The sequence below is a fragment of the Eucalyptus grandis genome, chromosome 5 (assembly GCF_016545825.1).
Source record: "Eucalyptus grandis isolate ANBG69807.140 chromosome 5, ASM1654582v1, whole genome shotgun sequence".
Classification (NCBI taxonomy): domain Eukaryota; kingdom Viridiplantae; phylum Streptophyta; class Magnoliopsida; order Myrtales; family Myrtaceae; genus Eucalyptus; species Eucalyptus grandis.
This window is the reverse complement of record NC_052616.1, coordinates 35881186-35908587: the sequence shown is the minus strand read 5'-3', so window position 1 is coordinate 35908587 and position 27402 is coordinate 35881186. Positions and strand designations below refer to the sequence as shown.

The 27402-nt window shown below is 35.0% G+C and overlaps 2 protein-coding genes and 1 pseudogene across 32 annotated transcripts; all 3 read right to left on the bottom strand.

Annotated features, from left to right (window-relative positions):
• Positions 1-3332: 3332 nt before the first annotated feature.
• On the bottom strand, positions 3333-13351 carry LOC104444749 (tRNA-specific adenosine deaminase TAD2). 31 transcript variants are annotated; one of them, XR_005551388.1, is made up of 12 exons: positions 13213-13351; positions 12172-12901; positions 11805-12023; positions 11088-11276; positions 10848-10892; positions 9974-10058; positions 9815-9881; positions 8279-8437; positions 8095-8190; positions 5950-6053; positions 4536-4633; positions 3333-3769 (listed from the first exon to the last, which is right to left on the bottom strand). XR_005551388.1 is itself a non-coding variant. In XM_039313014.1 (7 exons), the coding sequence occupies exons 3-7, from the start codon at positions 11151-11153 to the stop codon at positions 8840-8842; spliced, it is 240 nt and encodes a 79-aa protein (XP_039168948.1). In that variant the 5' UTR covers positions 11154-11276; positions 11805-12023; positions 12172-13095; the 3' UTR covers positions 8444-8839. The 31 variants fall into 31 exon arrangements, 1 of the variants encoding a protein (XP_039168948.1); XR_005551401.1 differs by lacking the exon at positions 13213-13351 and adding an exon at positions 6175-6186 and having other exon boundaries at positions 12172-13095; XR_005551391.1 differs by lacking the exons at positions 10848-10892; positions 13213-13351 and adding an exon at positions 10932-10978 and having other exon boundaries at positions 9974-10037; positions 12172-13095.
• A 3361-nt stretch (positions 13352-16712) lies between these two features.
• LOC120293869 lies at positions 16713-18172 on the bottom strand (annotated as a pseudogene).
• Positions 18173-19737: 1565 nt separating this feature from the next.
• LOC120293868 (disease resistance protein RUN1-like) lies at positions 19738-20214 on the bottom strand. Its single transcript, XM_039313648.1, has one exon. It carries the CDS (start codon positions 20212-20214, stop codon positions 19738-19740), a length of 477 nt encoding a protein of 158 aa, XP_039169582.1.
• Positions 20215-27402: the final 7188 nt, after the last annotated feature.

Sequence of the window (27402 nt, the reverse complement as noted above, 5' to 3'; positions counted from 1 at the left end):
TTTATAGTAATCCAACTTATACCTGGTTGCTTCACAATCCCTTCGTCCCTCATAGTCACTCCTAATCTCGAGATATCACCCCCTCTATTAGCAGAAGCATAGAAGTTGGACAGCAAAACATTAGCAGCACTTCAAAGTGGTTCTAAGTCAAGAATAAAATTAGCAACTCGTTCTGCCATATCTAGGTTAGAATGCATCTTGCGAGAACTAAGCAAAGCAGGCCACACTATGGAGTTAGCTTTAAGGGGCATGTTTCTCACAAGATCCTTAGCTACCTCTAGCTTCCCACATCGTCCTAGCACATCCACCATGCATGCATAATGCTGGTGCTTCAATTCAATGGAAGTGTTCTCGCTAAAGTATCTAAACAAGCGTCTCCCCTTCTATAACATCCCAGAATGACTACAGGAACAAAGCAATCCCGTGAGTATGATCTCATCCGGTGGTACTGGTCCACGTATCATTTGGAACTCAGAAAACAGCGAGGGAAAAGTAGAACGACCCGCTTCAAGCCATCGCCAAACGCCATGTCGACACGGAATCTTGAGGCCGAAGCCCGAAGCAACATTGGAGAGGGACATATGACGCAAGAGGAGGAGGAGGGAGGCAGTTGGAGCTCGGTCCTTGAAGGATCGTGAGGCCAGCATAGTCGGATCGATATTGATATCGTCAGGCGATGGTAGTGGTGATGCTGGAGAGGGAAAAACGAAACGGAGGAGCCATCGATGGCGGCGGAGGCATGCCGGTGAAGGGAATGGCAAGTTGAGCTAAAAGTGTTTCAATTGGTGGAGCGATGGGCTGATGCGAATTAAGCTAAAAGGCCTGGGCTGCGCTTGTGGTCGGACCGGGCTGCATAGGGCTGAACTTAAAGGATGGGCTGCAGCTTTATCTTTTGTCTCCCTTTCTCTCTTCTTTTTGTTTTCATTTTTCATTTTCCTTTTTATAAAAATGTATTTTTGACTAGTTGGCAAAAATTCAGGTGTTAATACTCCTGAATTGACACTTTAAAAACCATTTTTCAGCACTAGATAAAAATTCAAGCTTATACATCCTTTGTGGATCTAGGCCCTCTTATAATTCTTTTACAAAAGATGTTGCAAAAGTAGCACTCCTACTAACACCACTTAACACTAATTGATATGAATCGGTTACCTAAGTTCCAAAGATCCTTAAAGGCATTCAACTCTCTAATCGAAAACACAATATTGTCATCAAATCTTGACATCAAATATTGAGAGCATCAAAATCTCAATTTATTTTGAGTTTGACCATAAAAGAATCTCTCAGTAACTTAGGATACAAGAGCATAACATTTGTGAAATTGCAATCACGTTGATTTTAATCAAATGTCAATCAACCTTAATTTGTGCCTCAAGTACATGCAAATCATAAAATGAATCCATGCTTTACAAGCCTAAGCATCTTAGAAAGGAGATATAAAATACATATCACTAAGTTTATAAACTTCCGTCTCACATTATCAAAACTACCCAAGAACTCACAATTCCATTTAACACTACAATGGAGACAATTGAACAAAAGTTTTAGAGTTTTGGTGTATTCTTTTACAAAGTTATCTCTAGGTGGATAATGCAACCGACAACTAGAAATTCTCTTTTACCAATCAAAATGGCACATCTTACACTGCAAAAATATCCAACATGCCAAGTGTGCACTATTGATAAGATTGATATTTCATATAAATTACTATCCTTGTGATTATGATAAATTTCCTTTATGATAGAGTAAATAACTCGTCATTTGGAGCCTCTCAATGAAGTTAATCATGAGACAATATTGGTCCAAGAAAGCTTATTTCCTTTGGACAAACAAGCCTCCTAGACTTTGGCAACCAATCGCTCATAATCATACTCAAATCATCAGCGTACAACATATAATAATGCTCTTGGGAATGTGATTGTATATCATATGATATTAAATTCCCATTAAAAAAAAAATGAACTTTGTCAGCGCTTCACAAGTTGCATTCTGTGAGCCACTTTCATGGTCAAATACCCATGTCACATTGTGTAAATATTCTTGAAACTGGGATGTAAAGGATAGTCCATAGTTAAATGAGCAATTCCACCAACCTCAATATGTGAAGCACTTTGGTGCTCAAGCACACATTAAATTACGTGAAATCTCCAAATAAGAATTGCTCATATGACATGAGAAAATTTACATGACACTACGAGTAAGTGACTTTGTCAAACAATTGCTCATAGTACAATATGAAACTTCCTATATACAGAAACTACTAAATAAACTCCAATAACCTTCAATTTCTACATTACTGGAAAACACTTCCTACATTACAGAAAATAAACTTCCAGCATTCAAACACAGCAAATTCGACACTTTTGGAGTGCAATTAAACTTTATTATGATTTTACTAAAGGCCAATCATTGAAAATCCTGATAAAATTCTATTGTTCAAAATAAAATCTCTAATTTATTGAGAGATAGATCAATAAACGAAAAGCTTGTGAATAACTCTATAGCCAATCAAATGCATTCTCATGTAATTGCATAATAACTTAAAATTGCACTCAATTAAACCATTCATTAAGATCAGATATAGAATCAAGAATATGCATCTAAGTAGCCTAATGAGGGATTATGAGGAATTTCTACCATTAACACTTCATAAAATTATGAGGAATTTTACCCATACATTCAGGTGCCCTGAACTGGATTGGTACAAAATAAAGGTGCAAAATGACCAACATTGTTGCGGGCAATACGATTATGAAGCCAATTTGGACATATGAACAGAGATCAACATCCAATTTGAAGCTTGTCTACTACATCAAAAGGTAATTTATTCCAAAAATTTCATAATTCCCACGACCTATATCATATCACAACATAAAATTAATAAAGTAGAACTAATATTCAACATAGAAGAGAACCCACACATCTATAAAAAGTTCTAACAGATTATTTTAGTTCAAAAACACCATCTCCCGGTTCATTTTAGACTATGGTCTTTTGGGCAATGGTTTGGTAATTTCTATGTTTCACTAGACATGATAATATCATAATCATTACGAGCTTAAAAAAAAACACTCAAATTCGACATTTTATCACCAAAAGAAAAAGGTCACTTCAGGATTGAACAAAGATGAAAGCACACATAAGGAAGAAGCAATTGCCAATGGCCCCTTGACCTAGCAAAACATTGAGATTTTCTTGTACTTTTCGAGCCACCACGTGCTTATCTTAACCAATCGTGGTCGCCATGTGATTGCTCAAATCAATGAGACTTTCTCACGATAATATGCTAGGCAAAGTCAACAATGATCAAGACATTAATTAACTCATCAATATTATAAATTCGAGTATCTACGAGATAATTGGTATAATCAGGAACGTTAAATCCACCAATTCCAATTCTTTGCCAGGGAATCTACATGAAACACATGCAAATCATTGTCCTCTTTATCGTCATTAGGGATGACACATGATTTGGTTTAAAACTCTGGAGCTCAGAGACATCAATAGCACACCTCGAATAACTCAAAGTTCAAAAAAGTCGTAAAAAGATATGCCAGATTACAAAATACAATGATGACAAAAATTAGCACCAGAAAAGTGATGCCTACACAGTTGATGCCGTAACTTATCTTAACAATCTTATAATCAAGTTAAAGCATGAAATGGACTTCCAATCACAACTGCAACCCTCTGTAAACACATGAACATCCTGGCACAAACTGACATGGACAAGTATCACGCTTCCTTCCACAGGTCCCTTGATGAAATTCTGTGATTGGAAAAGCAGTCAATGGCACATGCATTGTCAGTGCAAGATGTCAAACTCCATCCCCTTACCATGAAAAAGAATGAATCATCACTAATATTCACACAAATCTCTATACTTAAAAGGGTTGTCAGAGCACTCTGCGATTATTAAATTTTGTAGAATCTTGAAATAAAATAATTCACTATTTCTAACATCACACACAAACGTGAGAGAATCTTATTATGCTAGAATCAGCACCATTGATGTCACATTCAGATTGGCGCTTTACATGTAGAATACAAAGAGTCAAGAAAACTGTAAGTCAAAAGTATTTTGCGATGAGTTCACCTCAAGAATGGGAACTGCCTTGAACTACAAGTTTGACTTAGGTTATAGTCAAATAAAGAGATTAACTAACAGGAATAACAACAATGAACAATATAATCAGAATAAACCAAGAATCAGGAATGAAGAGCAAGAATGTTGTCTAACTTCATCTTGAAGAACTTTAAAGCATCCTCATTGTGATTGGCTATTATCATACAAGGAAATCTATAGCTATAGGTATACTCATTCTTAGCATGAGCATCATATTCTACTGCCACAGCAAGAAACATTGCCATAGCGCCATAATCCAATGCCCTTTTAAAAGGCCATACCATGCAACCCACTTGTTTCATACACAAGCAACTAACAATCATTCAATATGCAGCAGAATTGCATCATAATACAATACAAGACGTCCATGTTGTTAAGAGAAGCGAGAATCATAATCCAAAGGTCTTACCTAGTCATACAAAGCCATAAGAAGATTCAACAGGAAGAATCAATCCACGCAGATCTAATGAGAAGCCTGAGTAACCCATGACTTGAGAGACTTTGGAGCTGAAATCCATGTATTAGCATTCAGCATATATCTATAATACTTAAACAAATCATAAATTCCACAATGTCATAAACATCAAATGAATGGAAAAGGAGGGAAAATGGCAAAGGGAAATGATATACATGTTACAGTGTTCAATGAAACAGAGAAGAAAATGAAATTCATTTAATCATTGCATAGACAAATTATTTCAAAGCCATCTTTTCAGTATGTAATGAGTTTCCAAAGCATACTTATTATCTCAGACAAATGAAAAGGTTATGGTTTGATCAGCCTATTTGCAACTGAAGAGCTCAAATTGGAGAATTGCTTGACTGAGAACCATACATGTTTAGTAATTCATGATAGGGATCAAGGAAGAAAATACTTCTCCCAAAGAGTCTAACCGACAGATTACCAACTATTAACTTCATCTTTTCCTTAACCAAGAACATGATGTCCTATTTCTCAAATGGCAATCTGGCTAAGCATAACCAGTCTGGAGGAAAGCTACGTTTGATAAACAGGACATCTGAAAATTGGCCAAAAGTAAAGACTGGGTATCTGAAACTCTGAATGGCTGAACACCACTCCACTGAAGCAACTATACTTAGTGTCAATATGGATAATTGTACCCACCATCTCAAGATGTGCACCTTATCCTTGATGGAGCAAACTTCTGAATGGGTTCTTATGGAACCAATGACCCACTAGTTCTATGCTTCCAATTTCATTAACCTTTATAATTACAAAAAATTCCAATGGGTCAGCTTTATTTACCTGGGATATGGGTAGATTATTCTCCAGACCAAGGATACAACAACATAATTTACTAAAAAAAAAAAACCATTTACATATGGACCAGTGTGCGTGCGCGTGAGGGAGAGAGAGAGAGAGAGAGAGTTGTCCAGCAAGATCTGCAATTACCGAAAGCCTCAGCTACAGTTCTCTCTAGCTGGGTGACACTTAATTGAAAAGTAGAAATAGAATGAGGCTTCCTGAATTCTTCTCAATCAATATGAATGGGGATGAGTCCTAGGAAGAACATAGCATTAGATTTTAAGAGAGCTTTTCCAGGAAGGGTTCTTTAGGAAGATGTTGCTAGCAAACACAATGCTCAAGTTCATTGATTGTTAAAGTTAACTTTGGCTCAAAAGGTAGAATTGCTCTATTATGCTCATGAAAGCCTCTTAAAGAGTGCATTAACTATGTGTCCATTGAAAAGAAGGATCATTTCCCTTAGGTTGTCTAATGTAAATAGGTGCTAACTGCAGTATTATAACATTATTTCAAACAGACAATTCAGCTGGTTAAAATGGTAGGTCGCTGTTCATACCATTAGGGTTTCCTTGTTCATAAAAATCTCGCAGAAGAGAAATTGCTTCCGATGCCATTATACCTCCACAACATTAGAAACCCTTCGATCCAGAATTTCCATTACTGCAAGAGAAACAAGAAAAAAGTTGGAAACATTCATAGATCAGGCAGACACTTAAAGGGGAAACATAGACAAAATTTCTGTGAAAGCCACCCAATATTTCTGATAATTCTACATATTTACCTAGCTCATCAACTTGAACCCCAAGACAGATTCCATTTGCAAATCATGTCCAAATATCAAGAGAGATAATTTAGCAGAATAATTGACAAAGCACTTCGCAAACGAAGGTACCATCTAAGCAAAAACAAGTTCGCTGATAAAGGAAAATGGTCAACTTAGGAAAATTACATTTAGGTTCTAAGAATATCAATTTTAACAAATGTCTGTACTCCAGAAAACAGGTTTTCAGGCAAGTAAATTGTCTCTGAAGTGTACCATTTACTTCAATTGACAGTAACTAGGCTTATGCCTTGGCAAACTTCTTGCATCAGATCTAAAAAAGGTGTGTTTGGGGAAGCTATGGCTTGAACCTAATGTCCTTGGAGAACAAATAGTAGCTGTAAACAGGGGATACTTCAAGGATATTAGCACGGATGGGCAAGTTCCCTCCAGAGAGATATTGGCACCGGGAATCTAATTCAGAGAAGATTTGCAAATGACTTGTCCACTAATAATGGCTAGTATGGGTTTCAACCAGCTACACCATCCAAACATTGCATATGACCCATGCTCACTGTTATAACAACAGTCTTATTCTGTCTAACATGAAACTACGCAATCATTAGGGCTAGTTTTTTAGCTCTGCACGGTGGAAATTGAGCAAGGTTGTGCTTTATCTGCAAGATGCGTCCTCTTGCTTGATGCTGTATTCAGAAAGGCAATGAGCTAGCTCATGTTTCCTACAATACTTTTGACTTCCAATCAGATTCTTAAGAGCAGCATAAGTATCAATCTCTAGCTCTAAAGAGTTCTCATGACTTATTTTTTTCCCCTAAAATTTTTCACTCATACTCTTGTTTCTTCCTGATAATCAGATTATTAAGAGCAGCATAACTATCAATTTCTAGCTCTAAAATTCAGAGTTTCATGGCTTATTTTCCCCCTAAAATTTTTTACTCATACTCTTGCTTCTCCGCAACCCTGCCCCCATTTCCCCGTACTTGAGCTTCTTCTTTCAAAACTAATAATTCAACAGAAAGACATTGTCCGTAATCTATATTAGCTACTTTAAGTATTGCTCAAATTACAATGAAACAGATCCTATTTCACTACGTTTTTAACTTTTAAGTCGAAAAAGTCTGAGTTAAAAATTGATGACTTCTGGACAATCTCAGGAAACATGACATGTTAGATCATGGTAGCATCTGAGAGATGAAAAATCATACTGGAAACACATGTCATACACACAATTTAAAAAGCACATGCCCTCATGTATGCAAGAAGAGACAACTGCAACTAATAAACAAGGAAAGAGATTTCTTTATCGAGAACACTGCCCATGACATATCAGAAAGCATAATTTCCTTATAGTTAAATCATATTTCTTTGAAGATGCTATATTTCCCACTTTAAACTTGATAACATTACAGACATCAAAGAATCTCGCCGCAGTGGAAAAAGGCGAGGAAGAAGAGATGAAGAAACAGGTGGGAAAAGGAAGAGGAAAGAACAAACCAATGTTACAGTAACTTGTAGTACTTCCCAGAACAGTAAATTTTTTATGGCAAAAAAAGAAAGGAAATGTCTAACAAGTCACATAGAATTTTAAAAAAAAAGGAAACAGAGAGGGGAAAGAAAGAAATAATATAAACTTGACTTCATGACACTTCCTAAAACTCGACTTTCTATAATTTAGACATGGAAAAGGACAGAAAAGGTGGAAAATTAGTTCCATAAACCTCCATTTATTTTCACGGTTATGTGTCGCAATATTCAAAGTGCAACAACAAACGGAAGTACTATGAAACCACATCAATCAGTAATCAAAATAAGATTCATAAACATCCAGTAAGCTTTGGTTGTCAATTGTAATATGTCACAATTTCAAAGTGGAGCTAAGCAGATATGAAATCAGCAATAAAAGCAAGTTCAGAAACTGACCTAATTCATTCCTTGGAGCTGCTTGATGCAACAACAGTATTGAGCTGCAGCCTCCACATTTATCATTTGCACAGTCATAATACACTTCCTTCATACCTAAAAATGGCTAAGAGTCATATATAATTTATGAGTAAACAAATTTTACAAAAGTTTAGTTTTAATTCAGTATGATCAACAGATGTACCAATGATTGATGATGCTGCTGCACACATTATGCATAGTTCAGGTCACATAAAGGGAGCATGTTGAATACTTCTCTGCAACTTCTGCAAACAAAAATCCAATCCTCTGCCACTGTTCAAGAAGAGCATCAAGAGCTTCCATTTCTGCACATCTTGTTTGCCTAGGAAAGCGCAAGGAGAAAAAAAATAAGGAAAGCATATCCAACTCTGGAGCTTTTCAGAGAGAGAGTTGCTCTTAGTGTACTTTCAACGTAAATTTAGGAAATGCATTTCATGAAAAATGTTTTCACCTTCACATTTATTCATTTATTTCTTTAACTCTTGCTTAAAGTTTGAGTCCAATGGTTTATCTTTAAATCAACACATCTCTAAGTGCCATTGCCTTCTTCCTCTCAGTGTCGAGAGCATTAGCAATGCAAATAAAAAATAGTTCACCAAAGCAAACAATAGCAACACATCTATAACTCATCTATTTCCTCTTCAAATCACCTCTTTCGCATCTGCTCCATGTTGACTATACTTTCAAGGCTTGAATCATGTTCATCCTTTGCTTTGTATGTAGACTAAGGGAGGAAGATTGTTGTATCCTAAGGATAGGATTTTTGTCAAAGCCAACTGCATTAGATCATGAATCCTAGTGGATGAACCACTGTCTCCAAGACAGAATTATCGATGCACCTTATGCAGAAATTTCAGTTCTTTCTTCAAATACCCACAACACTAAGAGTCTAAGAGAGGATCTTATGCATGAAGCATGGACAACTCTCTTTGCTCCTCAGTGTCAAGGTATGGACATTGTTTGAAGAGTATTCTCCTTACTATTAGGCATTCGATCTAATTTCTAGTACTCAATCATCATATTCTCTGAAATTTTATGTGAAATTGCAGTTATCCTCCCTATACTTGAGATTTTGCAAAGTCCCTCAACTCGCTTCTCATAAATTTAGAATTTAGCATCTCTCACTACGCCCTTTTAATCAAGACAAGTGAAGCCACCATAACAACTTGCTCTCATGTAATGTAAAGCAATAAATACATACTCAGAACAATTTATAACTTTGTAATCTGTTGAGGCAATCAAGCACTTACTAACATATTCAAGCATGCTATACAGGACAATCTACAAGCACTGAACATTCTGGTCCAGCAGCTTGCAAAGGCTTTATCTCTATTTAAAAAGTAAATATCATTCCCCTATTCTTTCTCTCCTCATTGAAGCTTTTTCTTTGACTGTTCTCGGTCCAAAATTCAGACAGAGAACAATGGCAAACGAGAAATGTGAAACATTGTACAAAGTAAAGCAAGATTACTGCTATTGTTAGCCATAGTCGTACTTTATGAAAGAATAACGGGAACAAAACCATTAACAGCCTAATAATGCATAGAAAATTCCACTTTTTAACAGATTTGTTCAGATGTACTATTTTATCACATATTAAAGAAATAACTACGATGTTGAGGGTATCAATTCAAAACAACAACAAAGTGCTGTTGGCCAAAATTTATAGAAAGGGGTAAAGAAGCAATGATAGACATACATTCCGTTTCTCATTAGTCCTGTTTCTTCCTGCTGCAATAAGGCACCGTTTCTCACCAATCACACAGCTGTTCAATCAAGGTATTAAAAAACAATAATGTACAATGTGAAATCACTTACAAATTAAGACTGAAAATAAAGTAACATATCTGAAATGCACCTGGTTATTGAAAATCAGTTCCTTACCCAACTGGAACTTTGAGGCTGTCCAAAGCAAGCTTTGCCTTATATTAAAAATGCAATGTCTTAGGAGGAAATAAAAATGGTTATAAGAGTCAGAATTTCTCTCATACTTGCATACAGGCAATTCAAGGGAAAATGAACATCAAGTCACCAGCAGTAGAAATATTTCAGTATCAACATTCAGCTACTAATGGAATGAGTCCATATCTCATAGCTATAAGATCAAGATTTTGCAGGTCCTGTGTTATATAATGGTCCCAAACTTCCAAGTAATGATTATTAATACATACTCATCCTGTAATTTAGATGCAAATCCCACCTAACAGTCAAACTGATATGGCTCTGACAACAATAAAACAAAAACAAACAACTAATTTGAGAAACTACATTAATCAGGTTTCACTAAAACATTCAAGAAGCATCCAGGAGTTTTAGCTTGGCAACATAAGAATAAAAAGAGAATCCTAAACAGTTGCGAAGGCCTCAGAATTCAGAATCGACAATCAGCTACTTGTGCTTTTGTCTCTATTCTACTGAATAGCTCATGTAAACTCCTTGTTTCTGGTGATTATTTCTTTTTCATATCCACAGTCTACAAGGCGAAAGAAAATAACTACCTAACCAGTTATCCATTGGCCCAACCCACAGCACCCAGATTGGCTCAGTTTTTCGCCTGAAAAGGGGATTGAACCAACCCATGTACACCCTACACCCCATTATTTCACTCTCCCTCGTACATTCTACTTCCCATTATTTCACTCTTTCCTCACTTGTTTTTCCTTGGAACCTAGACTTCACCTACTTCTTTCAATAAATTGCCACCTATGGAAACAAAGAAAGAAAAGCCACACCTTCCAGAGATCGTCGCTGATTTTGCAGCGCGTAACGTCAATAACCTGTGAATTCACTACCAAACATTCAGAGACAAAACTTACGAAGAAACACCGATTCAGCGTCTCTCGAACAAATTCAACGACACATCCTTCAAGTTCCCGCGCAATTGCAGCACCAACCGAATCGAATTCAAAATCCAGCTCAAGTATTACATTAACTTATTAAAAAAAAAAAAATTCGGACGTGCCAGGCGTTACCTGATCTATAGCAAGCTGCACGAAGCCCAGAACGAACCTCAGGAGAGAATCGTCATCAGTTTCCATGGCTTCGGTCGGCGGTGGTAGTCCGTCGCCTCCGCCGGCCGGTCTCCGTCGCCGTCAAGTTCAATAGGGACTCCGTTTCAGGAAGACGAACATCTTCTTCTTCTTCCATTTCGTCGGAGATCGCTGGTGTGGGGATGGAAAATGAGGCGTTGGTGGAGTCGGAAGTTTTTACAACAACGGGAAAATCAAACGGGAAAATCAAAGAAAAGAAAAAAAAAAGGTTCAAGAGGGCAGGTTAATCGTTGAGAAAGATGAAAATCGATTTCGATACGCTCTTTTTATTTCATTTCGCCAAAAAAATCAATGTTTATAATTCTCAAAAAGTCAGTTTTCAAGGAAAAAAAAAAATGACATAGTGGAAATAATTATGCCCTCAATATTGTTATGAAACAAATGTTTGAATTTATTTATTATAATAGTAAAGCGAAGGGAGAGCAATCAAGATCGCTCCATGATTCCGTGTGAGTATAAGAATGGCGAATGTGAATTTGGATTGAGTGATGAATCTATTGGCTTATGATGTACGAAGAGAAGCTTATGCACTCAAATTGAAATTACGAATAAAGGAAATGAACTGAATAAAAAATACATGGAAATGAAAGTGTAAGGAAAGAGAAAGTAAAATTGAGAACAAAGGTAGAGAAAACTCACGGAGAGTGCTCGTGGGTGCGTGCGTCTCTCTCTTCTGTAATGTGCCTTCGTCCTCTATAATCCATGGAAGTTGTATCTTTCTCTTCCAAAATTGTTTCTCCTACCAGCATCAAAATGCACATCCCAAGCCCCCCTCCCCTCATCTAACTCTCCGGCCACAACCTTCGAACTCGTTTTCTCGATATTAAGTTAAGAAGTAGCAGTAAGTCGAGCTCCTCTCTGCATGTCAGCGGTAATTGAAGTGTGACACATAAAATACCTCAATGGAAATAGATGGATAACTAACAGCATGTTATTGAGGAAAGAAAATGAGAAAAACCAGAACAGAAAAAATGCATAGTAATGAAGATCAGCTGAGTTCGCTTACCTATCTACCAATTGCTTCCTTAGCAAGTTCCCATCATTCTAACAACAAAAGCTGCAAGCCAACACCACCTTTCTCATTTCTGCCTGGTCAAATTGGAAGTCAACAAAGTCTTGGTTCGCATGCCTTGAGTGAGAATAAATTCGTGATTTCTCTTTGATCCTATATGACTATGTTCCTCGATACTCATTTGACCATCTTGCAAGTCCTCCTGTCGATTTGCTCCACTCGAATTATCTTCGTGCATAAATGAACTCCCCACTGGTGAGTCTATTGATTCATGACCAACTTCGTAGAGTAAAGCTGGATTTATCAGCTGATTATCTTGAAGCTCGACCTTTAAATCGTCCCCTAATTGCTTGCATATTATTCGAAGTCCCCACCTTTTCACTTTTATCGATTTGGTAAGGCTAAACTTTGCATATTTCCCATCAATTTGACCAAAATCAACTGCTCCCCACAACACATATGGTAGGATATAATGAAGAACGATATGTTCCGAATGCAATGGATAGGGGAAATGTTCCGATATATTACTCTGCCTTTCACCATCGACATGTACTAAAATCTCATTTCCAGATTCAACTTTATCAAGAACAACACAAAATGCCAATCCAAGAATCTTGTCAAATAAGTCCTTTGAAACCATGAGAGATATAGAATCCTCTTCAATAGGAATGACCCACTGTGGCATCTCTCCTTGAGGGAGAACTATGCTGGAATATGGCTGATGCTGTTACAAAGATAGATCGGTAGAAAGTATCCAAGTTATTATCGGCACCCAAATGATCTACTGATCCTTGCTTGCATTAATACACGAGTCTCATGCGATAGAAATCATCCCCATAAAGGTACGAGAGCCACCTAAATTACATGTATGTACATACAGAACCACTTTATATTATGTATGTTTATCATAAGCCTTCAATCTTGCAACATGCAACAAGCACACTTGGTGCATTTCATAGAGAGAGAGAGAGAGAGAGAGAGAGAGAGAGAGAGAGAGAGAGAGAGAGAGAGAGAGAGAGAGAGAGAGTATCTAACCTTGACAAAGGCAAGCTCATAAGCCAACTCATTAGCCAACTCATTAGCCAACTCATTAGCCAAACGCACAAATTGATGAATTGAGGTTAAATCTTCATTGTTTTGTAATTGATGGCAAGTTTTCAACCTCACATAGACAAATGATCACGCTTACAGATGGATGGAGGAAGGGCAATAATATTGTTCTCCGACAAAATTAAAGTTTTCAAGAGGGGAAAATAGGAAAGATTCTCAAGAAACTCTACTTCAGAGAAATTACATCTTGAAAGGCTTAACCAGCTTAAATTTGAAAGTCCGATCTTCATGCACGGATCGGCCGAATCGTTGTGCTTTGGAAATGCGACTAAATTAGTGCAACCTCCAACTTCCAAAGTATGAAGGTTTTGTAACTTATAAATGCTAGATGGAAGACTAACCAGGTTCTTGCATGTATTCAAATACATTCCTTTAAAGAGACAAGATTTTCTATTGATGCGGGGAGTTCTTTAATAGCAGTCCCTTGTAAGTCAAAGCAGTCTAGGGCTTCGAGTTTATGTGGAATATCAGGGAACCTTTCAAACTTTGTGCATTTTTCAAATTGAGAGTTTGAATATTTTTTGACTTGAGCTCATTTGGAAAAGCACTAAGTTCAGAGCACCCCGAGAAATTTAACACTTGTAACTTGTCAAGATATGCAAGGGACTCGTGGGCTTCTACCAAGTTTTTGCAATTATGAAAATCCAATTCCTCAAGATTTGGAGTATATGAAAGGTCAGGAATACGAACCAGCCACTCACAATAACTGAAAGTAATGTACTTCAAATTTTGGAAATCCTGCAAATACAACGAAAACAACTTGTGATAAACATTCTTAAAGGAACAAAAAGGGGTGTTTGAATGATGATGTTGCTTCCTTACATTTAAACCATGGGATTCCCATTTGAGAATAGGTCGCTACTGAAGCATATCCAGTATTGATCTTTCAAGAAATTATTATATATTAGCTCGTTAATCATAAATATTGGGCAATTTGTTTATTTAATGTAGAGGTGATTTGCTACAGAGTCCACAAATAGGCATATGCTAGTTGTTGTACATAGAGGGGGAGTCAAACTCGTGAAATGATGGTAAAACAATATCGGAAGTCATTCACGTTGTCCATGGTTTTATATATTGATCATTAATAATATCATAATTTAACTTTAGGGGGTTAGCTTGATTGAGGTTTTCAAATTTGGCTATGCAACATGTGGGGGAGATTGGGTTTCTCAGGGAAAGGATATGTCACAATTACATATCCTTCACTGTTATATGATCAATATTGATCGGGTGAATATGTCATAATTACATATGCTGAGGCCACAACACTCTTCATGTGGAAGGAAGCAAGGAGCTTCAGTAGACTAGGCAACTCAAAACCTACTATACAATTTCTGAGTAAATTTTCTAGCCTATTAATTGACTTTTCATTTAAAGTTACTATAAACTGATTTCTTATAAATTATATGTTGTATTTATATATTACTAAACACTTTCAAACTTTACTAGTAATTACTAGAATATATATTTGGGGCAAAGCTTGCACGAAGTGGTGTCATGGCATGCGCATGACTAGGCTTTATCAATGATAACTCATATATGTTTTTACATTTTAGATATTATTTGAAAGAACTGAATAATAAATGGGTACATAATATAAAAAAATTCAAAAATAAAATTAGTTAGACAATTATAAAAAAAAATACAACTAATACCATTAAAAATCCCAAATTAGTATGCAGATTTACTCTAAACTAATTTTCATTTCACAAAAATCCTAAATTGGTACCACTATGACACAGTCACCTAGACTAATTTTCTTCTAACAAAAGAATCTCAATCTAGTACTCCTGACCCAAATATGCCATCCATTAGCAGACAAAAATTAATTTGGGATGACACTCTGTGGTGTGTCATGCATGTGGCAATCACAAAAATTAGTGAAGTGTCATGTGATGAGCATATGAATGGGAGCCATATGACAAAATTATGCCATGCGTTATGCCATGTGACAATCATGGAAGCATAGTCAAGTGCCACATGGCAAGTGTGGATACGGGCCATGTGACAAGACTATTCCATGTGTCATGCCATGTGGCAATGACAAAAGCAAAGCAAAGTGTCACATGGTGAGCATAAGAATGAAGACTCTGCTTATTGTGACTTTAGCTATATATCATATATGAATAGGGGATATAAATACTATCACAATGTAATTGTGATGAAAATTAATAAACTTTAAAAAAATTTGACTTCATGCAAAGACAATGAAGCCAACTTTGAAAAACATTCGAAAGAAAATAAAAATTGCATATACTCAATTCAAAATCTAGCTCTGACTTTCTATTAAGAAACTAGTTGTATAGCCCTACCGGATCACTCATATTGATCTAATTGTGCACACATTACTGGAAAGTTCCTAATAAATACTCTATTATGTCCACTTAGAAGTGCTGCTCCTTAAGAAATGATTTAAGCAATTAAAAATGCCTGGTTTTATAGAATGATGCATTCGAACATTCGACTGAGCTAAATTTATTGATGCTGGACAAATCCCCGTCATTAGGTATATGCATTAAATAATGCTCTATCACTTGATGACTACGTGGCCTACCACTCAAAGTGTTAATCCTGGAGTGTTTTTACTTCTACATATATGTCAATGGGTAGGTTAGTCATTTTTTTGTTTCCCTTTTGTTCGATCACTATACAAGCTTTCTGTTAATTAAAAAAGTTCATATGTAAACAATCGACAGCAAATTGCATTTTGAATATCTTCACTAGGTAGATTTAATTTGATTTTGAAATATATCTATGTCGATGTTTAGAGATATTATATAAGGTAAAGATGATATCCTACTTTAAAAGATTTCAATCTTCTTTTCTTTTATATTCCTTCCATAAATTATCCTCACTTACTTAGTTTACAGATATTTACAAATGGATATATACATGAAATTGATTATATTAATTTTTTATCTCGCACATTTTTCATATATTAAAATTTGAATTTTCTAATGATGCAATGACCTTTTACAAATAAATTCAAATCAAAAATATCTTTCTCTTTCCATGTATAAAAGCTTCTTTGTATTGTGTATTTTATTAACATCTTTCCATTGAGTATTTCTAATAAAGTTGTTTGCTTAATTTTTCAAATGCCAATTTTGCTGCACGTAAAAATATTTGTAAAGCAAGAAGTTAGCGTCATTTTGAAAGAAATCAGAGAGATGGTTTCTAAAACATAGGAACACCCCTTCCTTTAGTGTACTAGTACATATAATAGCATATACATATGCAAATGAAGTAGATAATAAAAAGGTCTATGTAGGTAAATTCTCACCTTAAATCGTTTTATGACTCTTGTGATATTGCCTTCACTTATATTAAGTCCCACTAATTTCTTTGGACCGGAGGAAAATTCTGGAATTTGGTGAGCACATCCAGTCCACTCAACCCATCTAAGCTCATTAGGAAGATTTCTAATAAAGTTGTTTGCTTAATTTTTCAAATATAGGACCACTAATTTCTTTGGACCCGAGGAAAATTCTGGAATCCAGGGAGCACATCCAGTCCCATTCAAACCATCTAAGCTCATTAGGAAGCCATATGGGACCTTTGAAAGAATCATGAACATTGTGCAAGATGAGCAATCTCAATCTCCTCATTTTTGTAAAAGCATTAGGATTGATACACATCTCTATTGGCTTAGGTGGCTTGAACACTATGGCTTTGACAGCACAAGTTCCCTGTATATACAAGACTATTTAGGTTATTCATGATTAGTAACTAGAGCCAAAAAAGATAAAAAGCAGAATTTGATGGTGTTTGCTAGTCTTACCATGTCGCTTGACAGAACATCAACAACATCATCATGCTGCCATAATCTGCTACGTCTCCCAGGATCATCACTTTCTTGGTTCACAATATCCATACCCATCAATTGAATCAAGTCATGCATTTGTAATTCCCCAAACTCACTTCTTATCAAAGACCTCTCCATGAGAATTTTTAATCCTATTACTGCCTTAAGATCGCAACTGTCAAGAACTTTCTTTACATACTCACTATCCCACCCCTTGAAGAAGCAGGCAATGTGGAGAAAGATCTCTTTCTCATTTGGCTCTAGTCCATCGTAACTTATTTTGAGCACATCATTGATGTCTTTCTTAGGAGCCGTAGAAATACCATCTAGTGCACTTTCCCATTCATCTTCTCTTCTACCACGTAAGAAGGAACCTAGCACCTCAAGTGCTAAAGGAAGGCCTTTAGCATGATTTAGAACACTATCCACTAGATCTGTCCTGATTTTAAAGTTTTGGTGTGTCGGAAAAGCATGCTTACTAAACAGCTCACGAGCATCATTGTCATTCAGTTCTCTAACTTCATACACATGATCTTGATCTATTCCGAGATAAGTTAGCAAATGGTTATCTCTTGTAGTAACAACGATCCTACTCCCATTATGAAACCACTCACCTTCTCCTACTAAAGCACATTAATTGTTTCAAATCATTCACATCATCAAGGATGAGGAGAACTTTTTTGTGACAAAGTCTTTCTTCTATTAGATTAATACCTCTATCAACATTGGACACTACTAATCTTTCTTTCAATCCTAATATCTCAAATAGTAATTTTTCTTGCAAAGTAACTAAATCCTTGCAATCTTTGGAAACTTCTCGAACATTTGCCAAAAAACATGAATTCCCAAATTGATTGAAAATATCATTATAAACGGCTTTGGCTATAGTTGTCTTTCCTATGCCTCCCTTTCCCCACAATCCCACCATGAGAACATTGTCATCGGACTCAAGGTTTAACATAGATTTCAACTTAACCATGTGGGAATCTATCCCAACTGGATGCATAGCAACATGCAAAAGTGTTCGGTTTAAGTGAGTGGAGATTTCCATCACAATTTTTTGTATAAGCTCTGACTCATCTCTGAAAAAAAAAACAAAAAAGAAGTTGTGGCATCATTTTAGCAATTTGAATAAGCAAATAACAAACAATTACTAGCCACCAATGACAAAAACAATGCATCACATTTTCACATAACCACAGCCAAAACAAAATGTATTCCCACTATGTCGAATTAAAACTGAAAAGAGCTCCACACCAATCAAAACTAGTTCAGGATTCAACTTTTAATCATCCAAGTGATTCATGTTCTTTTGATATACATGACGATTTACTTATTTTTCTTATTGAACTTTTATTTATGCACTTAATCAAAAAAAGTTATTCAGGACTTTGAACGATGGTTAAGATTTTGATTCAAAAACTATTAAAATACCCTAAAGCATGTTGTCATTTGCCTTACATTGCTTGTACAGACTAATTATCCTATATCAAGCATTGCAAATTTTCTCATTCCTTCCAAATAAATGGGGTAAGTGCAATAACATATACTTAACATTTTGTCCATTGATTGATCAAGTTTTAGCATTTTATATTGCTCAAATAAGTCAGTAAAATTTTCAGGCGATGAAGTCCTATTGTCAAATTTTTTACGGGAAAAAGCCACGTGTCTATTCTGTGGTGAGCTACATCTGGTGTTTCAAACTCAAAATGCCACCGGTGACAGGTTTATTACTCGGTTGACCAAAATTGAAGATTTGTAGAACTCAAAATGAAACGTGAAGAACTCAAATAGCCCAAAAACAAAACTTTTAGTACTTTTATTATACTTCGAGGAGGGCGACAAGGATCCAAAAGAAAGAGCGATGGACCTTACCCGAATGAAACAACGATTAGCAAAAGCCAAAGGCAGAATTCTACTGTTTCATGCCCAATTTTGTGACAGTGAATTTCAATGTGTTGGTAAGAATCGCAAGCTGTCAGTGAAAAACGATTAATGACTTTTGCTTTTCCATAACTTGGTAGTAGCTTACCAATGATTTTATAAAATCACCAATCTTTTTTATAAATAGTAATAACTAATTTTTTTGTACCAACTTAAATTCATTCGCATAACTTACGGCCTCCAACTTACAAACTTTTAAATGAAACTACCAATGTAAATTAGAGTGACTGATCAACATTCGTTAAATTAACTAATTACCTACTAGTTATGAGTTATTACCTCTCAATTGAGCACCTTATGCTTTTTTAATTTACCATCTTCTTTATTGAGTTACAAACTCTCATTCAAATTACCTTTACCAACATGTCTACAATTAAGATACCAATTAACTTAGGGTTATCTATTCTTGTTTGAAATACTTGCCAAGTTTATTTTTCTTTTAATTATCAACTTTTCTTATCTTTTGCCAAATTTTATTTTCTTTCTTAACTAAGCCTTAGATTTACTAACTCTTACATGAAATTCCTAACTTTGACTTAAGCCACTTAAGAATTTTCAGGAATGATTAGATGAAGCATCTAAATATATATACTTAAAATATTACACTCATATGTGTAGATTTTTTTTTTTTTTTTACAAACAATCTCTATACTTACTTGCAATATAGCTTCTTACACAAAATATGGACTCCACTCTACTTACCCATCTTTCAAAGGCCATCCGGACAAGTAACTGGCATCAGAAAGAGCTTTCTCCCATCTCTTCAATTCCTTTGAATCCTTCCCATACTTGGACTCATGCTTAGCCATAGCATCTCTATAGCTCCCTCTTGGTGTTCTCAGTTCTCTAGGTTCCACTTTGTAAAACAAAGGAAAGACCATGAGATCTCTTGCTTTCTTATAGTCAATGATTTTCACCAACTCTTCCAAACACCACCATGAGGAAGCGTAATCCTTGGAGAAAATGATTATCGCGATCCGTGATTCCTCGATTGCCTTCATAAGCGCTGGAGCTATTTGCTCTCCTTTCCTGAGCTCCTCGCTATCAACATAAGTGTAAATTCCTTTCTGATCAAGAGCTTTGTAGAGATGACCAAGGAAGTTATTCCGGATGTCCTCGCCTCTAAAACTCAAGAACACATGATATTTCCTTTTGGATTTCAATGAAGAAGCCATTAGGTGATGGAGTTCAACAACCAACAACAAGTGTTAGCTGAAGATTTCGTAAAGTATTTTCAGGTAGTTCGGTTCCTATTCGATCTTCTTGTTCACTTATTCTTATACTAGAGGACGGAGGTGAATGACTTTTTGAGGGCAAGTCAACAAAAAATAATATTCTCAAAAAAAACAAAAAATAATTAGAAATTTGGAAATTGATGGTGCTTATGATGGAGCAAGATATCTAATAGGTGTGAACACATAGACTATTTTTCTCGAAGATTGCATATCACGGGTTATTCGGATTGGCTAAGTGACATGAGTTTGTTTGTTGGATATTGAATTTATTAATAAACTGTCGACAAATCTAACAGGTCAAAAAGCCAAATGGCCGACAAAGGTACAGAATATTACAGATCACTAATGCTCTAGTAGACTCAATTATTGCACAAATGGACAAACAACTTTAGAGTAGTGACTTTTAAGGGTCACTCATAAAGAAACCTTGCTGGCTACCACGGAATCACATCCACGTCCTCCGAGTGGCTGTTTCTTCTTTGCTAGTAGCAATTAAACACGACCCTCACAAGATTATTAATAAAATTAGAACTTTGGAAATGGTGCTTAAGTGTGGACAAAATATCTAATAGCTATGAACCCATCACCTTAATTTCATTGGAGATCGGACATAACACAGCATTATTCGAATTATCTTCCTTGACAAGAGTTTATTTGTTTTTATATTAAATTTATTGGGAAATTGTTGATGCACTTAACCAATCAACAAAAGTATTTTCAATTAATGTATCATATTGGAATGGCTTTCATCTATTTAATCTTTATTTTCTTTTGGAAAATGAAGTATTTCATGTCATGAGGTTAGCTTTTATCATATGCTCACTAAAAAATAAAAAAAAATTATGGCTACCTTTAAATGGCAATCCCAACCTCCAAGTGGTCATTTCTTCTTTGATTTCTTTTCTTCAAACTATCTATAATAATTTAACACTTGACTACTCAAAAGATATATACTTATACACATAACTAAGTACAAAAAATGGTCTAACCCTATTTCATTTTTTATAATCTAGGGGCACGAGCACAAAGCCCAGCTACCCTAGAGGTCTATAAGACACTTGACAAGCCCCGTGAATTAAAGTCTGGACTTTTAATTTACTAGTTTTCTAATCTAGAATAGTTTGCATATCATAACTTAATTTCTTTATGACAACATACTTGAGAATAAATTTAATATACATAGCCGATATGAATGTCTGATCTTGTAACCTAGAAAATGTGACCAAAGGGTTTCTTGACATGGGTGGTTGATATTGATATTATTTGCCACCTACTATATGGATTATGGTATGATGCATATTATGTGATGCATTGACTTATGGGAGAATATATGGAGTATTCATGTTATTTGAAAATATCTATTGGTGTTACTTTTACATTGCATTATGTCAATTCATCAAAATTGCAGTTATTACTACTTGATCTCATAGAAATATGATGATTGCCACTTGTTGAGCTGTAATCATTCTTTCCCTTTCCATTACTATTCTATGTCACAAGAACGACGAAGACTAAATGGGGGCACGTCGGAAGTGATAAGGGGCGACCTAGAATGGCATTTACCAAACAAATTTTATAGAATTGAGAGTACTTATGAATTCCTTTTGAAAATGAGTTGGATATTTTTAAGTTTTGTAGAATTTTTACATAGATGAATGATTTAAAATGAAGTTAAATGTTTATGAAATGGTTTTCGTTAAAGGCTTAGTCCTTTATAGAATTGATGGGCATTCCCTTTAATTCCAATTTGAGTATGGAGTATGATACATGTTCTAAACATAATTCTGTAAAATAAAGATGGAAACTCATATTTTTTTCTCTAACTAAATGGGTGATTAGCTGCCAGCCTACCTAAAAGTAATGATGATGATGATGATGATAAAATCTTCAAGCTTACTGACAAAGTTTTTAGATTCTAGTGTTAATTAAAGAATTTAACCTTTCTATTTATTTCTTCATCTTTATCTATGAGGGTAACATGATAACATGACATCACTTGTACCCACTTGGTTCCAAGGGAAGAAGATCATATATAAACTCGACCTATGTACATCGACATTAATTTATACTAGCTATAAAGCCAGTGCTAGGCACGGGAATCGAATGATTAATATAAGTTATTTTTCATAATGCAATGTGAACTTTTAACACTACCCTAACTTTTGCAAATTATTTATTAATGGTAAGAAAATAAATGAAGGATAACTTTCGTAAATTTATGTATTAATTTTTTTAATAAAGAACATGCTATTGCATCATTTCAAAATTATCTAGATTATATATTGAAAAAGAAAAATATGGAAATTGTATTTCAAAACTTAAAATTACACTAAATTCTTGTTATTAAAATATAGAAAAGTTACCATCGTATCAAGTTTCTCAAAGATCATCTAAACATCTTATTTACGTATTATAGTTGTCAAACTCTTTAGTGTAGAACTTTTTCTTACATATAATAGTATTTGTAAGTGATTTGCAAGCTTAGGAAAAGAAGCCTTATATTTTCGCAAACAAAATTGTGTTCGAGTCTTGTGAAGCTTCAGGCTTTGTGCATATTAAAATTATGTGATATTAGAAAATTTCTCTATGGTAAAAGAAAAAAATAAAAGAAATTCTCATTAGAGTTCTCTCTATATGTGGCTTATAAATAGTTTACTTTTTTTTTTTTTGTATCACATAGCTTAAATCGTTTGGAAATTGAAATTCCAAATAAAAAAGTACTATGAACTCATAAAAATGGTTTAATTAAATTGTTAATCACACATAATGTCCTATGTTGAATTATGTGGATCAACATTGTTGATTTATAGTTTTTACTCCTGTTTATATCTAAATTCTTCATTCTCAGTCATAAAGAACTAATAGGTAAGAGGATAAATTGGAGTTACCTAAAGTGACCTATATTGCTCCTCCAAAAATGAATATCCTGTTTTAACCTTTCTATTAAATAAATGAGCCAACAACAGCTCATCTACAATAATTTGTTACGAGATGCAATCCTCTATTTTGCTCATTATTAAGAGGTCCCAAGGGGTAGGAAGAAAGTTAGTATGACAGGAAGCGCAAAGACCATTTGGTTCGCTTTTTCGCTTAGATTCACTTTTATTATTAGAAAGGTATGCATTTGACTCATGCACGCCACTCTGATTGAATTCGATGTTGTTATTTGAATCGTATGCCATGGATGATGCATGTTGCTCTGATTGGCCTGAATTCGTCTTTGTTATTTGAGTTGCGTATGTTGGATCGACATTCAAACACTGTCTTCAAATAGGACCTTTTGTTTATTTGACATGGCATCCGATTCAAGCCCCTTTTTGCTTGCCGCTTTGATATGGATTCATCCATACTTGTTTGATGCGCTGGACTCATGTACAGCATTTTTCTTCTTCATCTTTTAAATAAAGCACAAATCACTCATCTGATCAGTCGAGCCCTTATTCGCCTCCATCATGCGGCAATTTCACCCGAGGGTGAATAACAAAGCTTTTTAGTCTTCGAAACATTAAAAGAGAACTATATATGTATTTACTTTAAGAAATCTCATGATATGAGGATTTAACCAAGGAATGTAGTACTGAAAGAGCAATGTGGAATATGCTAACTTTTTCTTGTGCTTAACCACATCCTCAAGCCTTAAACTTTTGATTGTCGCTTTATAGTCTAGCTGAGTATTTTGTTCGCAATCAATCTGACTTCGTAAAACAATTTAAGAATGTAGTCAAAATGGCCACCCTCTCCTAGAGTTTGGGCGAAATTTTCGGACTTTCACTCTCAAAATTATAATTCTTTTGAAGAATCTGTGAGGGACACGCTACAGTGATTATGTCATGTGCTTTAAGTTTTGGTTTTCATGTACATTGAATTAGACAAGACGTGGCTAATTGACGGATTTTAGATACCTTATGCTAAAGATTGATCACGTACACGGAGGCTAATGATCCAAAGTTTGATGCTTGTGCACTGCAAAACTATATCTTTAGGGTTTTTCTTTCATGATCAGACGAGTTCCACTCCAAAAATTGATTGACAAGTAGCATTATCAGTCTTGATTCAATCTTAAACACCTTCTTTCACGTTCAAGTCAAGATTGAGTGCAATTCAAACTTCGATCGGTCTAGAAGTGATTACAGAGTTCTATCTTCAAACCCCCACAAAGAAGCTGATGAAGGAAAAATCTGATTCCACTCTCAATAACGGCTAAAACCGATGAAGAAGCTGAACAATACTAAAATAATTACTTAAAAAGGTCTAAATGTATTGTATTTGTGCCGATTCAATGTTAAACCTACTAATTGTACCAATTTAGTTCTAAACTTTAAAATTTTCAATTGTGCCAATTTGATCCTAAATCTTTTAATGATTTCCCAATTTAGTCTTAAATCTGTTGACAATTTGTTAATTTATTTCTTCTAGCTAATTTTGAAATTTAAAGAATTTAGGGTGCTAGGCTTTGTAGGTAAACCTTGTTATCCCTACTCGGACCTTAATTGCAATTTCAGGACGTTCGGGGGCTAGGAGTAAACTCGCCCATGTAGGGAACATAGTTCCTCTGTTTTTTTTGCCCCCCTTTATTTTCAAGTGAGTGAATTGAGTTCCTGTTCTGACTTTCGTTCAACTTGTTACTACACAGAGCAATGGATTTTCATATATCTAGGGCAAAAAAAAAAATCTGCATCCTAATATTCCGCATCTAGAGGAACAACGGAATCAAGGATGGCCCCATGCCCCTGCTTATGAAAAAACTAGACATTTTCTAGAGTGACAAAAGCTTCTTTGTGGCCAATAGAAGAATTGAATGGTGTCGATTAGTACTAGTCCTAGTGGACTCGATTATTGAACAAACCGACAGACAACTTTAGGATGGTGGATTCTCGTGATCCCGGCCATGGGCTTGCTCAAAAAAACAACTTTGTTGGCTTCCTCGAAATGTCATCCCAACCTCCCAAAAGTAGTTTTTTCCTTGCTATATAATAATTTAACAAATGACCACCAAATAATACTTTATCTATTAATAATGGTAGAACTTCGGAAAATATGGTGGTTGAGTATGGACCAAAATATGCAATATGTATGAACACGTGGGACTTAATTTCGATGAAGACCGCATACCAGCTTTGAGGAAACGGCATTGATCCGTCTAGCTTGCGTTTTTCTTTTTGTAATTGAAGTATTTCGTGTCAATAGTTTAGCTTTTGTCATGGGCTCACTTACAATCAATAAAAAAAAAAAAATTGCGAGCTTCCTCGAAAGGGCATTCCCAACCTCCAAGTAGTTGTCTTTTCACACTGCATGATTACTTAACACATGACTAATCAAAGGAGATTTATTATAAGCACAATTAAGTATATCAGCATAAAATGATATTAGATCTATTAATAATATTAGAACTTTGGTAAATCTGGGTTCTTGAAGGTAAATAAAGATAAATAATGGGTATGAACACCTGGAGTAATTTTCACTCAAGCTCATATACCACAGCGTTATTAATAATATTATAACTTTGAAAAATTATGATGCTTAAGTATGGACCCAGATTTCAAATAGGTATGAACACAAGGACTTATTTTCTCTTAGGACCACATAACATGGCATTATTTGGATTGTCACAATGACACAAGTTCCTTTGTTTGATGCTGAATTTGTTATTAAATTGTTGATTAATCATGCAACGTTAGATAATTCGTTATTTAATGTACCAATGGAATTCAACAATCAGCAATGAATACTAGCTTAAGAATTAGTACAGTGTTTTACTAGGCACTTCGTTCACCTTCTTGTTGATTCTGTTTTTATTCTAGATTACAAAGATGTATGACTTACTTTGGTACTTCGGTAAATGGTGGTGCTCCAGGATGGACCAAGACATCTAAGGGTGTGAACACATGGACATTTTTTTACCGAAGACCGGTCCACCGATGGATTTCCGATTGATCCAAGCTTCTTTGTGGCTGAAAAAAAGTAGTGACTAGTATAGATCACTGCTGGTCCACAGAACTCAAGTATTGCACAAACCGACAAACACCTCTAATGAAGAGACAGAGAGGCCAATTTCGAATCAGAAAAGGGGAGGCTGATTTGAATGCCCCTATTTCCTCTCGAGCCTCCAGTGCTCGCCCAAAGAGAGGAGCGCGAGGACTAGAATCATTCTCTAGCCCGTCCTCTCCGATTGGCACTAATCTTTTGCAAATCATTTTAGTAAGCATTTAGATGACAAAATACATGAAGGATAACTATGGTAAAATTATATGTTAATTTCTAATAATAAACTTCTCGTTGCATCATTCACAAGTATCTAGATTATATATTTAAAAATCAAAACATAGAAATTACATATAAAAAATTAACATCACACTAAGTTCTTATTATGATATAGAAAATTTACAATCTCATGTTATAATTTTCAAAGATCATTTCAACATCTTCTTTATGTATTATAGTATTAATACTCTTTGTCACAATATTTGTCTTTCATATATAAATATCTATGAGGGATTTGCAGACTTAAAAAAGGAAGGAGTATGTATTCCCATATTACTTATGATCAAGCAATCAAGTTGATGTCCAAGCATTGTGAAATTAAAGGCTTCGAGCATATTAAAAATCTACTACATGATAAAAAAAAATGTATTGGTTTAAATTAAAAAGAGTTCTCTCTACATGTGGTGTATAAATAGTTCACGTTTGCTTTATCACTTAACTAACATCTTTTGGAGATTGAAATTCCAAATAAGAAAACTACTATAAACTTATATAGAAAATATTAATATTAAATAGCTAATTATACATACTGTCTTATGTTAAATTATGCGGATCAACATTGTTGACAATCTATAGTTTTTTCTTCCATTTATATTTAAATTCTCCATTCTCAATCGTAGAAATGTAATGGGTAATAAGATAAATCAAACTGACATAAATTGATCCGTATTGATACTTTATTAATGGATATGCAATTTCAATTGGTCTATCAAACAAATGAGCCAGCAACAGCTCATGCACAATTGTTTTGTTTGTTTTTTGTGAGAAAATATTAGATGTCATCAAAACTAATCATTCAATATCAAATGCTATGAACTTTTGAATTTCCTCTAAAGAAAAATATTATGAAAGAATCATCATGTCGTG

Excerpts from the sequence above, each read along its gene's own strand:
- LOC104444749 (XM_039313014.1), bottom strand. The coding sequence starts at position 11,153 with ATGGAAACTGATGACGATTCTCTCCTGAGGTTCGTTCTGGGCTTCGTG. Across the intron at positions 10,038-10,847 it reads TCAGCGACGATCTCTGGAAG|GCAAAGCTTGCTTTGGACAG; the intron begins GTGTGGCTTTTC and ends TTTTAATATAAG. Across the intron at positions 9,882-9,999 it reads AGCCTCAAAGTTCCAGTTGG|CTGTGTGATTGGTGAGAAAC; the intron begins GTAAGGAACTGA and ends TTGATTGAACAG.
- LOC120293868 (XM_039313648.1), bottom strand. The coding sequence starts at position 20,214 with ATGGCTTCTTCATTGAAATCCAAAAGGAAATATCATGTGTTCTTGAGT.